Source organism: Pteropus medius, unplaced genomic scaffold (genome assembly GCF_902729225.1).
Source record: "Pteropus medius unplaced genomic scaffold, Ma_sr-lr_union100, whole genome shotgun sequence".
Lineage (NCBI taxonomy): Eukaryota > Metazoa > Chordata > Mammalia > Chiroptera > Pteropodidae > Pteropus > Pteropus medius.
This window is the reverse complement of record NW_024351543.1, coordinates 14086176-14103054: the sequence shown is the minus strand read 5'-3', so window position 1 is coordinate 14103054 and position 16879 is coordinate 14086176. Positions and strand designations below refer to the sequence as shown.

At 41.3% G+C, this 16879-nt stretch overlaps 2 protein-coding genes across 7 annotated transcripts in view; both read right to left on the bottom strand.

Annotated features, from left to right (window-relative positions):
• Window positions 1-11902, bottom strand: part of GLB1 (galactosidase beta 1) — a 103589-nt gene extending 91687 nt beyond the window's left edge. For all 4 annotated transcript variants that reach the window (XR_005648804.1, XR_005648805.1, XR_005648806.1 and 1 more), the window contains exon 1: window positions 11764-11902. Coding sequence is in view for 1 of the 4 variants with exons in the window: in XM_039843443.1 (XP_039699377.1) it covers window positions 11764-11832 (69 nt within the window). In the remaining 3 variants the exon portion in view is untranslated. The remainder of the gene's footprint in view (window positions 1-11763) is intronic.
• TMPPE (transmembrane protein with metallophosphoesterase domain) lies at window positions 4243-11900 on the bottom strand. 3 transcript variants are annotated; one of them, XM_039843446.1, is made up of 2 exons: window positions 11473-11596; window positions 4243-9668 (listed from the first exon to the last, which is right to left on the bottom strand). In XM_039843446.1, the coding sequence occupies exon 2, from the start codon at window positions 9555-9557 to the stop codon at window positions 8214-8216; it is 1344 nt and encodes a 447-aa protein (XP_039699380.1). In that variant the 5' UTR covers window positions 9558-9668; window positions 11473-11596; the 3' UTR covers window positions 4243-8213. The 3 variants fall into 3 exon arrangements, with proteins under 3 accessions (XP_039699380.1, XP_039699381.1, XP_039699379.1); XM_039843447.1 differs by having other exon boundaries at window positions 11463-11545; XM_039843445.1 differs by lacking the exon at window positions 11473-11596 and adding an exon at window positions 11764-11900 and having other exon boundaries at window positions 4265-9668.
• Window positions 11903-16879: the final 4977 nt, after the last annotated feature.

Genomic DNA, 16879 nt, shown 5'->3' with positions numbered 1-16879 from the left:
TCGCCACAGACAAAAGATAAGTGCATAGTTTTTCTTTTTAAACAAATTTTTAAAAGATAAAGTAATTCTAAAAGTTGAAAACAGACCTAATTTCCCATACAAGAATCATTTCAAGTAAACCTGAAATAGTATTTTGACTATACTTAGCCTAAGAATAAAAATACATCTTAAACTGCATTGATATAAAACAAACAAACCTGCATCCAGTAGATTTCATTTTACAAATAATATTTTATTATTATTTTGAGTCTATAATATATGTAGTAGGATAAAGTAAATAAGTAATTACACTGGGTTGTTAGGAAACAAAAATTTCAGTGTAAAAGAGAAACAAAATCAAAGAAAGTTAAGTAAAAACCCTATAATCAGGGATATGTGGGAAATCTCTGTACCCTCCATTGAATTTTGCTGTTAACATAAAACTGCTCTAAAAATTAAAGTCCATTCTTTAAAAAGCCTATAATCTTCCATGTGAATTGGAAATACTACTATAAATGAAAATTTTTTTTCTTTCTAAAAAAATATTTATTTCCTAGCAATATTCACTGAAATAGCTTAGAACTGACACTAGCCAGTAGCAATTAGCTCCTCTAACACTAAAATTATGGTATCGAAATATTTCCCAGTAAAAAGAATCAGGCTCCTTCAAGAAAATTACTTAATCTAAGTCTGGGGCAGAATATGTACAACATAAGCCTAAAACTTTCAAAAACTTTATTAGTATCACAACAAAATGACGTAAGAGCCAATTTGAAAGCTCCAACTGGCTAAAGATGAGATAGTTTAAGCATCAAAAGATTTATCACTTCAACTAATTAAAAAATATCCGATATATAATAAGGGCCAAATTCATAATACTCTGTCCCACCCCAAAGAAAAACTTATTAGTTATCCTTGGAGATGGCTGGGCAGCAACTCATTATTCTGAAATTTGATGAATAAAGAAAAATTTAGGGTCTGTCTTGCCTTTGCTATAGATTTTTTCAGAGTAAACAATTGATGAACAGAGTTCTTTGTAGAAGAACCACAGCTAGTAAGTGTAAAAAACATGATGAAATTAAAATCACCATTTTCAGCGCTGATGGCAAGATTATGTTTCCAAAAAATTCCTTCAGAATGCAGAATTGAAATGAAAGAAGTTTCCATTGTCTCTTCAATATTTAAAAGCCAACTAACTCTTCCCAAGAAGCTTATTTAATTCTCTGGCCTACAGAAGTCCGAATCAAATGTATCATATTATTTTTTTTTTAAATCACTATTTTGCAATTCCAAGTGGAATAATGACTTTAGGTAACAATCATCGACTGCTAAAATAATAGATGAAAAGTTGATGAGGAACTTTCTAGTGGAGAAAACAAGCTGACAACATACAGACCCATGGGTCAATCTTATCGTCACTGAAAGCAATGAAGTCTTCCAATCAAAAAAGGGAAAAAGTTGACTTTGAATCTATTAACCTCTAGCTTTTTTATAGAGCTCTAGATCTATCATTTTATAAAAAATACCAGTGAGAGTACAACATATTAAATATCACCACAAATCCAAAATGTAGGAAATTTTAAGATATAATATCCAGATAAGCTAAAGAAATAAATAACATAAAATAAGAGGGGAGGGTGTTATAGAATTAGAGAGACTTAAGAAATATGCCACATACAATATATAGACCCTGTTTTAGGGTCCTGATTCAAACAAAGGAACTGTAAAGAGACATAATTCCTCAAGAAACCAAAGAAGAAACTAAACCCAAATCTAGCAGGAGGAAGAAAATAATAAAGATTAGAACAGGGATAAATAAAATAGAGACTAGAAAAACAAGAGGAAAAAAAAAAATCAATGAAACAGAGTTTCTTTTTTAAACATCAAAGTTGACAAATCTTTAGCTAGATTAAGAAAAAAAGAAAAGACTCAGATAATTAAAATTAGAAATAAAAGAGGAAACATTACAACTGATGTCCAAGAAATAAGGATTATGAGACTACTATGAACACCTGTATGCCAACAAATTGGGTGACCTAGAAGAGATAGATAAATTCTTAGAAATATATAACCTATCAAGACTGGATTACAAAGAAATAAGAAATCTGAATACACTAACTAATGAGAAGATTGAATCAGCAACTGAAAATTCTCAAAGAAAAACCCAGGACCAGATGGTTTTGCTAGAGAATTCTACCAAACATTTAAAGAAGAATTAACACCAATCCTCTTGAAATGCTTCCAAAAAAAACCTGAAGAAAACACTTCTAAGTTCATTCTATGAGGCCAACATTACCTAACACCAAAGCAGACACGACATAAAAAAAAGTACAGACCTCAACAAAATAACGGCAAACTGAATTCAACAACAGATTAAAACAATTATACACCAAGTAAGATTTATTCCTGCAGTGCAAGAATAGTTCAACATATGAAAATCAATGTAATACACCATATTAACAAAATGAAGGATAAAAACTGCATGATCATCTCAATTGAGGCAGAAATAGATTTGACAAGATTCTTGACACCTTTTCATGACAAAACAGCAAACTGGGAACAAAAGGAAATTACCTCAACATAATAAAGGCCATGTATAAAAGCCCACAGCTTTCATCATACTCTATGGTGAAAAACTGTGAGCTTTTTTCTACAATGAGGAACAAGGCAAGGATGCTTACTTTTACCACTTCTATTCAACATCGTATTGGAATTCCTAGCCAGAGCAAGTAGGCAAAAAATAAATAAATAAAAGGCATTCAATTGAAAAGGTAGAAGTAATATTATCTTTGTTCATAGATGACAAGATAGAATGAATAATAAACAAATTCGGCAAAGTTGCAGGATACAAAATCAACATACAAAAATTAGTTGCATTTCTATACACTGACAATGAACAATCCGTAAAGGAAATTAAGAAAACAATTCCATTTATAACAACATCAAAAAGAATAAAATACATAGGAATAAACCTAACCAAGGAGGTGAAAGACTCACACACTGAGATCTACAAAATACTGCTGAAAGAAATTAAAGACACAAATACATATTCCACGTTCATGGAGTGGAAGACTTGTATTGTTAAGATGTCCATACTGACCAATATGATCTACAGTCAGTACAATCTCTATCTAAACCCCAATGGCATTTTTTGAAGAAATAGAAAAGTTCATCCTAAAATTCATATGGCACTGAAAAGCTAAATAGCCAAAATAATTTTGAAAAAGAATAAAGTTGGAAAACTCATACTTCTGATTTCAAAATATATTATGAAGCTACTACAGTAATCAAAACACTGTTGTATTGACATAAAGATAGACAAGGAGACCAATGGAAGAGAATACAGAAGCCAGAAATATGCCCTCATATATATGCTCAAATGTCTCTGACAGGGTGCCAAGATCACTCAATGGGGAAAGGACAGTCTCCTCAACAAATGGTGCTGGGAAAACTATCTATCCACATGCAGAAGAATGAAGTTGGATCTTTACCTAACACCATACAAAAAAATTAACTCAAAATGGATCACCTACACATAAGACCCAAAACTATAAAACTCTTAGACGAAAACAGAGGGAAAAAGCTTCATGACATTGACTTGGAAATGATTTCTTGGCTATGATACCAAAAGCGCAGGCAACAAAAGCAAAAATAGACAAATGGAACATCCTTAAAACTTTTGACCATCAAGGACACAATTGATAGAGTGAAAAGTCAATCTATGGAATGGGAATATTTGCAAATCATATATCTGTAAGGGGTCAATACCCAGTATATAGAACTACAACAACAAAAAATCAAATAACCTGATATGAAAATAGGCAAAAGACTTGAATAGACATTTTTCCAAAGATGATATACAGATGACCAACAAGCATATGAAAAGATGCTCAATATCACTAATCATCAGAAAAATGTAAATCAAAATAGTAAGTTATTACTTCACAACACTAACAAAAACAAATGATAACAAGTTGTGGTGAGAATGTAGAGAAATTGGAATCCTTCTGCACTGTTGGTGGGATTGTAAAATGGTGCAACTTCTATGGAAAACAGTATAGAGGTTCCTCAAAAAATAAAAAAAACAGAATTACTACGTAATCCAGCAATCCCACTTCTGGGTACATATCCAAAAGAAGAGAAAGCAGGGTCTTGAAGAGATATTTACACACTCATGTTTATAGCAGCGCTATTCACAATAGACCAAAAAATGTGGAAGCAACCTAAATGTCCAATGATGAATGAATGGACAAACAAAATGTGATACATACATACAATGAAATATTATTCGGCCTTAAAAAGAAAGTCTTGTCACATGCTACAACATGGATGAACACTGAGCATATTATGCTAAGTGAAATAAGCCATCACAAAACAAAAATGTACGATTCCACTTACATCAAGTACCCATAGTACTCAAATGCATAGAAACAAAGTAAAATGGTGGTTACCGGGGTTGAGGGGAGGGGGAAAGAGTAGTTGTTTAATGGATAGAGGGTTTCAGATTTGCAAGATTAAAAAAAAGCTCTGGAGATTGGTTTCACAACAGTGAGAATATACATAATATTACTGAACTGCACCCTTAAAAATCACTGAGATGATAAATTTGATGCTATGTGTGTTTTTTTTACCACAGTACAAAAAAAAAAAAAAGGCAATTGAGATCATCAGAAAAAAACTGAACACTAACTCTTTAGACAGATAAATGCATTTGAATCCTGTTACTCACATATAGCAGATACAGCTACATAAGCCTCAAACAGTGGGGAAAAAAAACACTTTTATGGAGAGATAGAAGACCTGACTTCTAGCCCCAAATATCCTAACTGGGTATTAGATGAGATTAAAGAATTGCTGTTAATTCCACTGGATATAGCAGCATCAGGGATGTACTTTTTAAAAAAGAATTCATACTGAAGTATTTTTTGGTGAAATTATGTTTTTTAAAATTTGCCTTAGATATATACTCCAGCCAAAAAAGGAAAAATAAAAAAGAAGAGAAAAAGCATGGGGCAGGGCTAGATGAGAAATAGCAGAATAGTCTCTATTGTTTAAACTAGGTGATGAGTACATGGGGATTTGGTATGTTGTTCTCTCTATTTTATGAATACTAAAAAGTTTTTCACAATAAAAAGTTTAAAACAAAACAAAACAAGACGTGAAAGATGGATGGATGTTTAGAATGGATGGTAGTAGGATTAATTTACTGAGACTTAATGACAGTATCGTACTTTACATACTATTGCTAATTTTTAAAAGCATTACATTTCATTTTAGCTTGCATTTAACAGATTTTTTAAAAGAAGAAACTAAAATAAAATTGAAACAACTTTCAAGCTTCAAGTAAATGTTTCTCACCACCTCCTCCGGCCATAAGCAAACAAAATAAGGAAGATAAGTGAGTGAAGAACAAGGAACGCAAAAGGTGCCGTGATGAGCCATATCTGGGCAATAATGGAAAAACCACATCATGGAATACAAGCCACATATGAGAAGGTGTGGCTGACTATTCCTTGTACACAGAAGATGGACTTGTTTTGTCCATTGAGGAGTCAATCACACAAGGACTTCAGAGCAAGGATGAAGAGTACGCAAGACCCAAAAACAATGGCACTCAAGAGAAAGAGATAAAGATCCAAGACAAAAAAGAGGATGTAAGCTAATTTCATCCATCTCAGGGCAATGATGAGAAAGATCCAAAATTAAGAAATCAGTAAAATAAGTGGAATGGCAGGTGAGTCAAACACTACCAGCTGCACCAAAGGGCGGAAGACAAATGGTACAACTATTGTAGTCTGGTGAAATCTAAACAAAAGAGAACTGAAAAGCCAATAACGCTGATCCAAAAAATGGGGTCAGGTCACAAGAAAGTGAGAGGGCTTCGAAGAGCAAGCTTTCTGAGGCCGGGAGAGGTGGTGAGCTTGGAGTGCCACCATGGAGAAGGGAGTCAGGGAACTCGAGAGCTGGACCACTGCCCTGGGCAAGGCATCTCACCTCTCTTACAATCCTGCCATGTGCAAAATGTGCTAATAGAAAGGCTCTCTAGGGTCCCCTCCTCAGTTCTGAATAAATTTTCCTCCAAACTTATTCTTGGCTATAAGGCTATTTAAAAACAAAGGGGGCAAAATAAGGAAACCACTGAAATATCGACTCAAAGTCATGTTTTAAATTTGATTGTAAAGGCTGCTGTCAATACCCTGTTGCCTGGAAACAAGAAGGATGGCCTTCAGGATCCTCCAGGATTTCATGATCCACCAAGAGGGCAAGGAGGTAAATGAAGAGACTTCCCCTGGCCAGGCAAAGCAGGCACAAGGACACACTGACACAGGCAGGGGAAAGCAAAGCCCCAGCACCAGGTGGCATGCTACCCACTCACATTCCCCAGGACTGGCTGCTCCATAAATTCCCAGGGCACCTGTGCCCAGCATTACTCCTTGGCAAGCTCTAACGTGATGTTTACTAATTAACAACATGGAGTGCTTCCTGTGTAAACTCATGTGACAGGTCTCAGTATCCTCCCCAGGAAACTACCTTGAGGTAGATATAATTATCCTCATTTTAGGGTGAGGGAACCCGAGGCTCAGTGAAGTCAAGTCATTTGCCCAGTGCCGCCTGACCAGTGAGCAGCCAGGTGAGCCTCTCCAGCCAGAGTGGTGTCTATATTCCCTGTCGGAGAAAGACTCTTAATCACAAAAAAGTTAATGCTGAGCCCAGGTCCTCAGTCTTCTCAGTGAGGCCTGTCCTAACAATAGTGCTTATTCTTACCCTAGGGTTAAAGTCCTGTGTGTGGCACAAGGGCCGGACCAACAGAGGTAAGGTCATTCTGGACACAGTAACCTCTGATTATTTTTCTACGGATCCATCCGCCAGCAGAGACGGCCCTGTGGATATGTGGCCAGAGCCCTAGGACAGCTCTGATGTAGTCAAGCCAGGGGGTTGGAAGCCATCCAACAGGAAGGACAGTCCCAGCGTCCCACAGCCAGAGCCCAGAAGGAAGGCAGGCCTCAAGGCCCTCAAGGCACAGAGCCCTGCAACTCCCCATGCGCCTTCCTTACTGGTAGAGAGTGGACCTTGGTTTCTCATAGAAATCACACGCAAACCTGGGGTAGGGGCCCCAGTTTCTTGACTCCTCCTCTAATATAACAGACATCCTACACTGAAACTGGCCAACGCCCCCTCCGAGCCCTGGCCCTTGTGCTTACAGGTGAGTTGAAATCAGACTCGAGCAAATGACTTTTAAAGAACATCAGGTTCTAGGCCCTTGCTGTTCTCTTTACACTGTTAACTGTTCAAATCCTGTACTGGCCTGTAACACATACAGCTACTTAACCATCACGCAGTTGAAAGAACACTTTCATGGAGAGGTAGATGTCGATTCTAGCCCAGAATCTCCTACACACCTTGTCATGTTGCCCATGGCCTACCTCCTACTCTCTGCCTCAGTTTCCTCATCTCTAAATAGGGAAAAGTAGCCTGTCTTTAGTAAACTCACCCAAGCGTTAAAGAAAAGGAGACCAGGGAGTCAAACACCCTCCAAACTCCTGTGCAGCAGTACCTACTACTGCCATCACTGACCACAGCGCTCACGTTTCTCTCCAGCCTGCCCACAATCCCGGAGGCTCAGCAGCACGGTTATACAGCATTGCTCATGGCCTGGAGTAGGATGAGCCCTGTATTCCAGTGGGTTTTGCTGATGCTCTTGATACAGGTGACTGTGACAGAACCAAGGGGAAAAAGAAAACCTTCTTCTCCAGCAGCCAGAGGGGCCTCCTTCTCACCTGCTCTGCCAGATTACCTAGCAACATGCTCTTTACCCAGAAAAGCTCTGGACACTCATCCTGGAAACTGCCTAAGTCCTAAAGAGGGTTTAAAAACACTCAGAGTTCCTTCCCTAGTCTGTTTTCTAGATATCTCTTTCAAGCAACACCATGTGAGCTCTGCAGAGGAGGATAGCTTACTCCACATCATCTGGAAGACAGGTGCCTGTTCTTATGCATGTGACTTTAGTGGCCTTACTAATGCATATTAAAAAGCAACTGGCCATCTACAGAGTTAACCTGCCTGAACTTGCCAGGCAGCCTCACCACAAATCACTATTCAAGACAGGCTTGTGACAAGGGTGTGTTGGCAGGGCTGGGCAGGAAAGACTGGGGGGAATCAAGCAGGCAACCTGCTCCGAAAGATGGAGAATCACAGGCAAGGGCAACGAAGAGGTGTCTAGGGCAAGGCCAGGTTCAGTGAGCCCGCTGCAGGATGAGTTGTGTAATCTCTGCCCTACTCCCCAATCTCATGGGTATCCCATAGTAGGCCGTGCCTGGGCTGACATACACAAATGTAGTCTGGGCAACTTGGTAGAGACCAGCAAAGAAGGGGTTCAGGAAATAGGCTGCCACGTTCAAGGGGAAGATTTGGCCAGCATGCGTGTGCCCAGAAAGAATCAGGTTAATATCCGGCCGAGCCTGAAGGGCTCTCTTGGCAGCCAGGGGCTGGTGAGCTAGCAAGATGGTGGCGTGGTCTGGGCTGCAGCCCCCCAGGGCCTTCACGAGATCCATGCCATGGCCCGAGTAGTGCAGGAGGTCTGCTTCAATATCATCCACCCCAGCCAAGCAGATCCAGTCGTGATCCTCACCACCACCATGCTGGGCCTGCACGGCAGAAATCTTCACGTTATCATTGTGAAGGGGCCTGACATTCAAGGACTCCAGCAGTGCAAACCAGTTGCTGACATCCGATGTGTAATATTCATGATTCCCCGTGACAAAGTAGGTGCCGAGGCGTGATTGAAGCTGGCCCAATGGAGCAACAGCTGTCCGAAGGATTGAGGCTTCTGAATCACAGAGGTCACCCACGATCACGGTGACATCTGGTTCCAGCATGTTCACCATCCTCACAAACATCTCCATCTTGGTCCTGCCTACGGTGGGGCCCAAGTGAATGTCTGAGAGAAGCACGACCTTGAGGTTGTCCATAGACAGGGGCAGCTGATGGATGGGCACCTCCACGGTTTTCACAGCTGGGGGCTGGGCGGCGTTCAGAAGCCCGACTATGCTGAGCACAGCGGTCACCACCACTGCCAGGGCTGGCCTGAGTGCCAGCTTCCTTGTCTTGTCAAGGCTGCTCACGACCTTACCACTGCGCCACGCCAAGAGCTGGTAAGCCTGCTCCATGCCGCTGAGGGTACAGAGGAAGAAGAGCATGATGATGTACGCCCCCAGGCAGGAGTAGGCAGCCAAGGAAAAGAGATAGGGCTCCTCGGCCACTAAAAAGAGCATGGTGAAGAAACTGGAATGGGCCAGGGCCAGAAATGTCAGAACAGCCATCTTCCAAAGCTGGAAACAGGCCGACTCTGCGGCTGGGGAATGGCTAAGGTTGCTGACCGTGCTGCGCCAGATGTAGAGGGAGCCAATAAGCATGAGCGAGTTGGCGAACAGGGCCAGCTGCAGGCGTAACAGCCAGCGCCAGGCCCTGAGTTCAAGGTTCTCCGCCAGATAGGAGCGGGAGATAATCATGGACACGAAGACGGTGCCAGCAGCCAGGGCGGCCTTCACACCCAGGGACAGCTGCCTGAAGATCACCATTTTCTCTGCTCCTAAGAAGGTCCCCTGTCAGTTCTGTGCAAGCGGGCTCTGCAAGGTGAGTGTTCCTTAGAAAGGACAGTGGTCAAGGAGAGAGTTCCAGGTCAGCTCCGCCTGCAACCAGGAACCGGTGTCAGCTTTGTGGGATATTAGAGTTTTCTTGTCCCCATTCAACACCTGAAGGCCACTTACATCTGCCCACCAGTCAGTGGCTACACTTTCTTATTGAAATACGAACACACTGGATTATTAACATGATGTGCAGTTCTCGTTTTCTTCTTTCCGGTTTTGGAATGTTTAAAGTTTTTCCACAACGTGTATGGAATTCCTTTTATAATATGAAAAATATTATTCTAAATCAGCAGTTCTCAAAGTGTGGTCTGGGGAGACTCAGGGGTCCATTTAGTCAAAACTGGTTTCATAATACTACTAAGCCTGACTCTTCCAGTCTCGTTCTCTCACGAATGTACAGTGGAGTTTTCCAGAGGCTACATAACATATATGGTGAGACTGAATGCAAAAGTAACTATAAGAATCGGACTGTCATCTATTAAGATAGACATGAAAGAGATTTGCAAAGATGAAAAACAATACCACTCTTTGCCTTATAATTTGGAGAGAAATATTGTTTTTTTTCCAAAGAAACATATGTTTCTTAACGAGTAATGGATTTATTGTTTCTTAAATAAATTAATAAATACATAAAATGTGTCTGTTTTAATTTCTAGGACGGTTAAAGTTTGAGAACCACTGTTCTAAACAAATGTAAGCAAGGAAATCATAAAAAGATTGTCTGCTGGTACCATTTTTCAGCTCTAGGCCCAGGAGGGACACCTAGACACCTAAGAATTCTTGAGTTGTAGCCAGCTTCCCTGTGTGGGCCTTGGGCATGGCAGTCACAGCGTACCCCGCTGCTAAATGATACTGAACAATGATGAGCAACCATTACTCAGGGGATCATTCTGTCCACCAGCTCCTCACCGGTAAGTTTATCTCTCTCCCCTCCCACAACCCTCTTAAATATTGGTTAAGATCTGCCTCCCTCCAAATCCCCATCTTTCTCTGCAGCTGTTCCCTGGAACCATCCCCTCAATTCCACCCTGGCCAGTGGTTCTCACAGCTGGCTAGCTCTCACCCCGGGGTCTCCTAGACCCCCTCCACTCCCCCCCAAAAAAAATCTGGGACAGATGAACCACTGACGGGGTAGACAGAGGTTAGCAAATACTCAGTTTGAGGTGCCTTTTTCCCAAGAAGAACCCCAAATTAAAATATTTCCAAAAACTTAAGATTCTCAACCTTGATTTTTAATAAACGGATGACTTTGCTCTTAGGCAAGTTATTCAAAGCCGTTGATCAAAGGGTATAATTTACAAGTCAACCGCACCAAATTTCACGACCTTCTACTTAAAGCACGCCCCAGACTCTGCCTATCCAAATCTGTTGGAACAAAAATTGGTTCGCTGAACGTGCAGAGGGTCAGGTGTCGGTGTCAACTCCCCGCAGTCCTCCTCCCGCCACACGTGCACGCCCCCACCTCCCACCTACTCGCCCCGCCAGACCTCCCTCCAGCAGAGGTGGCTGTCGCTTGCAGCCCGCCTCTCGCCCACGCTCGGCCTGGACCGCCAAACCCTGAAGGTTTGGAAAATCCAAACCAAAAAGGGAAGCGAAGAGGAGTGGCGAGAAGGGCACGAGTTGGTTGAAAAGATAACATCTGCAAGGAAATTGATCCACTGTTCCCATCGCGGGGGGCCTCCCCCGACCCGAGTTTTCTCCTTCCGGAGCGCTCCGCAGAGCACAAACGGGGCAACCGAGGGCGCCCCAAGCCAGAGCCCAAGGCTTCATCTAATAACGCGCGCTAGTCGGAATCCTTCTCCTGTAAATGGCAAAGCTGGAAGGGTTTCGGCGCACCTCCTCTCACCTCCTCGTTGCGGCCATAGGCAAGTGAGTCCAAGCGAAACCGGAGGCCGGAGCGGAACACACAAGAGACAGAGCTGCGGGGAAGGACAGAGCGCGCCCCGCCCGGCCCGGCCCGCCCCGGACGGGAGGGCCAGACCACTGCCTGCGCTCCGCGGCTGCCTGCCGGCCGAGGCGCACTCGGGTCCCCAGGCCCACCGCCCTGCAGGACTCCGACTGGCCGCAGCCCCAGCCGCGTCCTCCGCCAGAATGTCCCCTATCAGTGCATCCCCGCGCGGGGGTCTTGCGGACTTACAGGCAAGCTGCGCGCGGTGACCAGCAGCGACACCAGCAGCAGAGAGAGGATGCGAACGACCCACGGCATGTCCGCCCTCTAGCTTCTTGGCTCCTCCGCAGTCGGCGCCCGGGCCAGCTGCTCCGCTTCACTTGACTGAGGACCCGCGGCCTGGCACCGCCCCTCGCCGGTCCTGCCGGCAGCCTCGGGGCCTGCTCCGCCCCGCGCTCCGCCCCGCGCCAGCAGAGCTGGGGGCGGAGAAGGGCAGGAGGAGCTTGGGGGATCACGCGCGGCCGCGTGACTCCGGGATAGTGTTATCTGGCCGGTGTCGGCGTCTGCCAGACCCTTTTGCCTTCGCAGGAGCCCTCGCTGTCAGCCTCTTGATAACGTGCCTCGCGGTTGGACTTTAACAAGGGTCTCCTCGCTCCCTGGCTGCTTCCGAGGACGGAAGGGGGAAGTTAAGACCAGATAAATCTGAATGCACTAGGTAGAATCCTGGTCCTGTATATGGGGCTCTCCGAAAAACTGTAAACCAGTGGCCCAAAAAATGTGGTCCCCGGACCAAATATATACTCGGAAATGTGTTAGAAATGGAAATTCCAGGGCCCCACCCTAGGAACTCTCTATCAGAAACTCGAGGGATGGGCTCCAGGAAGCTGTCATTTTACAAACCCTCCAGATTATTCTGGCGTATGCTAAAGTTTGAGAACCACTGTTGGAGATTACTGATAGATTTAGAGGTATGGTTCAGCTGTACTAAAATCATCTCGAATGCCAACCCTCAAGGTACCAGGGTCTGCAGAATATTTATTTCGTTGTTGGATTGTAAGAGATTAAAGCAACACCTCCCACCTTTCAGTTTTGCACTTTGAGCATCTCAACATCCTGGTGATGCTGATTTGGCAGATCAAATCAGGGTAAAATACACCCATGTTTCCTTTAAGGCTCAGATACAGTCTTAGAAATCCAACATTAAGTGATTTTGTCATTGTGTTTATATCGCAGAGTGTACTTAGACAAACCTAAGTAGTATAGCCTACTACTCACCTAGGTTAAATGGTATAACCTATTGCTCCTAGGCTACAACACTGTATAGCACATCGCTGTACAACATGAGAATGAATCAAGCAGAAGAGAAGACGATGTGCTCAAGAGATGCAGTACACAAGGAATGTATGAGGCAGCTGCTGGTGTAACAGGGCACACTGTTTCACAGCAAACTTTTTACTAAATAGAAGAATATACTCTAATGATAAAAGGTATAGTATAGTAAATACATAAACCAGTAACATAGTTGTTTATTATCATTATCAAGTATTATGTACTATACATAATTGTGTGTGCTGTACTTCTATATGACTGGCAGGACAGCAGGTTTGTTTACACCAGCATCAAGACAAACATGTGAGTAATGTTGTGCTAGAACATTGTAATGGCTATGATGTCACTAGGCAATAGGAATTTTTCAGCTCCATCATACTCTTATGGGACCGCTATTGTATATGTGGTCCATTATTGTCCAAAAGGTCATTACAGGGCACATGACTGTAGTAATATCTCTTTTTACACTTGGGAAAACAAAGGCTCTGTGATGTGAGTTAACTTGTCTAGCACTGCTGGTTACCCTAGCTCTGAGTCTGAAGTAAAAAATCTTTTCCTGTCTGGTTCCTGGCACTTTCTGAAAATCCCTTTTTCTTTTCACTGTGCAAATCTCAGCTTTAGTTGAAACTGAGTTTTAGAGGAAGGAGCCTTTAGGGAAATCACTTTTAAATATACATATTTAATTTTTTAATATTTAATTGATACGCCACAACATTCACTTGTTTAAAATATTTTCTAACTTTCGTTAACTTTTTATTTCAAAAAATAAAAATGTATGGTTAAATTATGCTATTGACAGACTCTCTCCTTGACTTGTCTTGTCCTGGCCTGCACTGCCCAGTCTTAGCAAAGAATCCTACTAAGTCAGATATCCCCCTCTTGATATCTGATCAAGTTCCTCGCCCTCCACTTTTGACATCTAAGTTCTTGACCTGCCTTTACCAAGAATCCCTTGATATCTCTTCATAATTTACCACCCACGAGCTCCTCACTCTGCCGATTGGCTATAATCTCCAGCTGTCTTTGCTGTACTTAGAATTGAGACCTACCTCTCTTCCCTATCACAATGGAGTTGACCTCTATTCCATTGAACTTGAAGGAACTCTCCCTTACCATTCAACAAGTGTTAGAATAATTTTTTTCTTTAACACCGTTTTTTACAACGTGTGGATCTTTAAAAAATTTGGGTTTAGTTTTTAAACATTGGGAGCAATGACTATAAAAGTCAAGCAAGAATAGTGGTTACTTATGGAGGCGAGGGGTTGAGATTGGGATGTGGCCTATGGAGGGGCTTCTGGGATGGAGCAACCAAGTTTTGTTTCTTAAATTGAAGGGTGGTTACGAGAGAATAAGCCATTATATAACTCATTAAGTCATTTGTGTGTGTGTGTGTGTGTGTTTAAACCGCTTTGCCTTTATTTGACTAAATGACAACAGACAAAATAACTCTGAACAAATTAATAACACTCAGACAGGAAAACAATATACTGAATGCCAACTGAGGAAAACATTTCTGGGGCATCAACACAGATGATGGGACTAACCTTCATGCCAAGGCCAGCATTTCCTTCCAAGACTTTTTTTTTTCCAGGTTCCTCAATACAAAACAATCTAACCAACCAAGTGTCTATTCAAAACAGTCAGTGCCTCCCGAAGAAGGGTGGGAAAGGCCACTTCGAACCTAAAGAAACACAGCTGGGCTCATCCTAATGTTAAACCTGGCACTTTTGTTTTCTACCCCAATCTGAGTCCTAACATATAACTTTGGCAGACAGAAAATTTGTCTCATTTCTTTTAAGGAAAATTAACATTTGATAGTATAATCCCAAGAACATATTTCACTTATTTGGAAAAATAGAAGCTAGGGACCACTCTTTATCTCATGACAATCTGTCCTATGAGAGAAAACAAGAACAATCATTGTGTGACTTTGAAAAATATAACCTCCAAAAATATTTATACTGGTAAGAGTTAAAAAAAAAATACCATTAGTTAAAAACATTGTTAAGGGAGGTATTTTCCCCTACCTGTATTGGTTCAACTCTGGTAAGAATGTGCGCTGACAGAAAATGTAGAAGCTATGGCTTTTTAAAAGGGAATTAAAGTAAAGCTGCAAAATATACTTGATATAAAAATAATTAAATATAGGATCTGGAATGAGATTAAAAAGGCAATGAGCTCCAGAAAAATCAAATCTACTACAAATCAAGATAATCCAGAAAGAGACTAACAAAAGCACTGTGAAGAACCATTGCAGTAGGAACACCCAGAGACTAGCTGTGTGGTCACAAGTAACGTTTAAAAAATGCTTTCTGTATCTGTTTCTAAATTAAGTTAAAAAGTTATTTTTTACTTTAAAAAGTTTTTAAAAAAGTAACCTTAGCTGTGTTTCAAAAAATCTTATACATCGTATAACAAAATAGCTGTAATTTCCGGCATTTGCTCATTTAGTTCACCTTTCCCACTGGGCATTTCTTTGAGAGATTTACAATAGTCGCTGCCTTTCCTTTCTCAGGGTCTTTTCTTGCCTGAAATTCAGACTCCCTCTCCTTGTACTTTTAAGTTTTTTTTTTTCTCAAACTCTGCAATCCTTATCCAGTACTAATGAGCAAAAGCTTTAGAGGAAGGCATGCTTGAGCTGGAATATTCCAGCTCTGTCACTTAATAACTGTGCGAATAACTGTGTGCCTGTGGGCAAGTTACTTAAACTCTCTGAGCCTCACTTCCTTCATTGGTAAAATACGGATAATAATGGCAAACTCACTGGATAGTGGGGGAGTTACCAGAGGTGACAGCTATAAGATGTTTGGCACATACAAGATGTTAGTGGGACAGTTGATGAAATCAGAATTAGGCCTGTAGGTTAGTTAATTCCCTGATTTGAATAGAGGTACAAGACCTAAAGATTAAATAATAGTTTTGTATTAATTTATTGATTTTGATCATTGTGCTGTGGTTATGTAAGAGAATATCCTTGTTTTTAGGAAAGAAAAGGGCACCATCTTTGCAACTGACTCTCAAACAGTTCAGAAAAAAAGGTGTATATATACACACACACAGAGAACCATAAAGCAAATGCAGTAAAATGTTGACATTTGGAGGAATCAATCAAGGTATTCTTTGTACTGTTTTTTCAGCTTTTTTCTAAGTCTAAATTATTGCAAAATTAAGTAAAAATTTAAAAAATCCTTAGCAAATGGCAGACTCTACTTTTTCTCACCTTCTTTCCCAGCCTATAGAGTCATGGTGATAATATGCAGCAGGCATTTTTAACTGAATTGAGGCAGAAAGTGTTTACACAGGGTTTGTGCTAAACAAACTAAAGCCAGCTGACCAAAACAGGCCTGCTGCCTGTTTTCATATGGCCTTTCACTTAAGAATAACTTTTTACATTTTTAAATGCTTGAAAAAAATTCAAAAGGAGAATAATATTGCGTGACATTTGAAAACAACATGAGATTAAAATATCAGTGCCCATAAAGTCATATTAGAACAGAACCACTCCTGATTCTCTACATATTGCATATGGCCACTTTGACACTACAGTGGCAGGTGAGTAGCTGAAATAGAGACCATATGACCCACAAAACCTAAAATATTTTCTATCTGACCCTTTATAGTAAAAGCTTACCCAAAGACTATAGACTGTAGTTTGTTTCTAATACTTAAAGTATTAGAAACTTTGTTTTGTAGGTGAACTAGCGATAATAATCGCCATTGTAGTACTGAATGATTTAGCAATGGTGTGTCACTCTGTCTCACCATCCAAGAAATATGTTACCACCCATATTTCACAGATGAGAAAACTGAGGCACAGTGGAGTGAAATGACTTGCCAATTGCCATAGAACCAGGAAGCGATGGATTCTCTAAAGCCACATTGTCTGAATTTCAAGCCTGACTTATTTTTAAATGGCCTGCTTCTTTCTGTCCATACTTCATTTTTTAGTTCCTGTCCAAGTGTGCATACATAGTGTGCTGAGATGTAAAACCTCCTGCTCCAAGTTAATGGGGATATGAAATGACTGTAAGAAAGC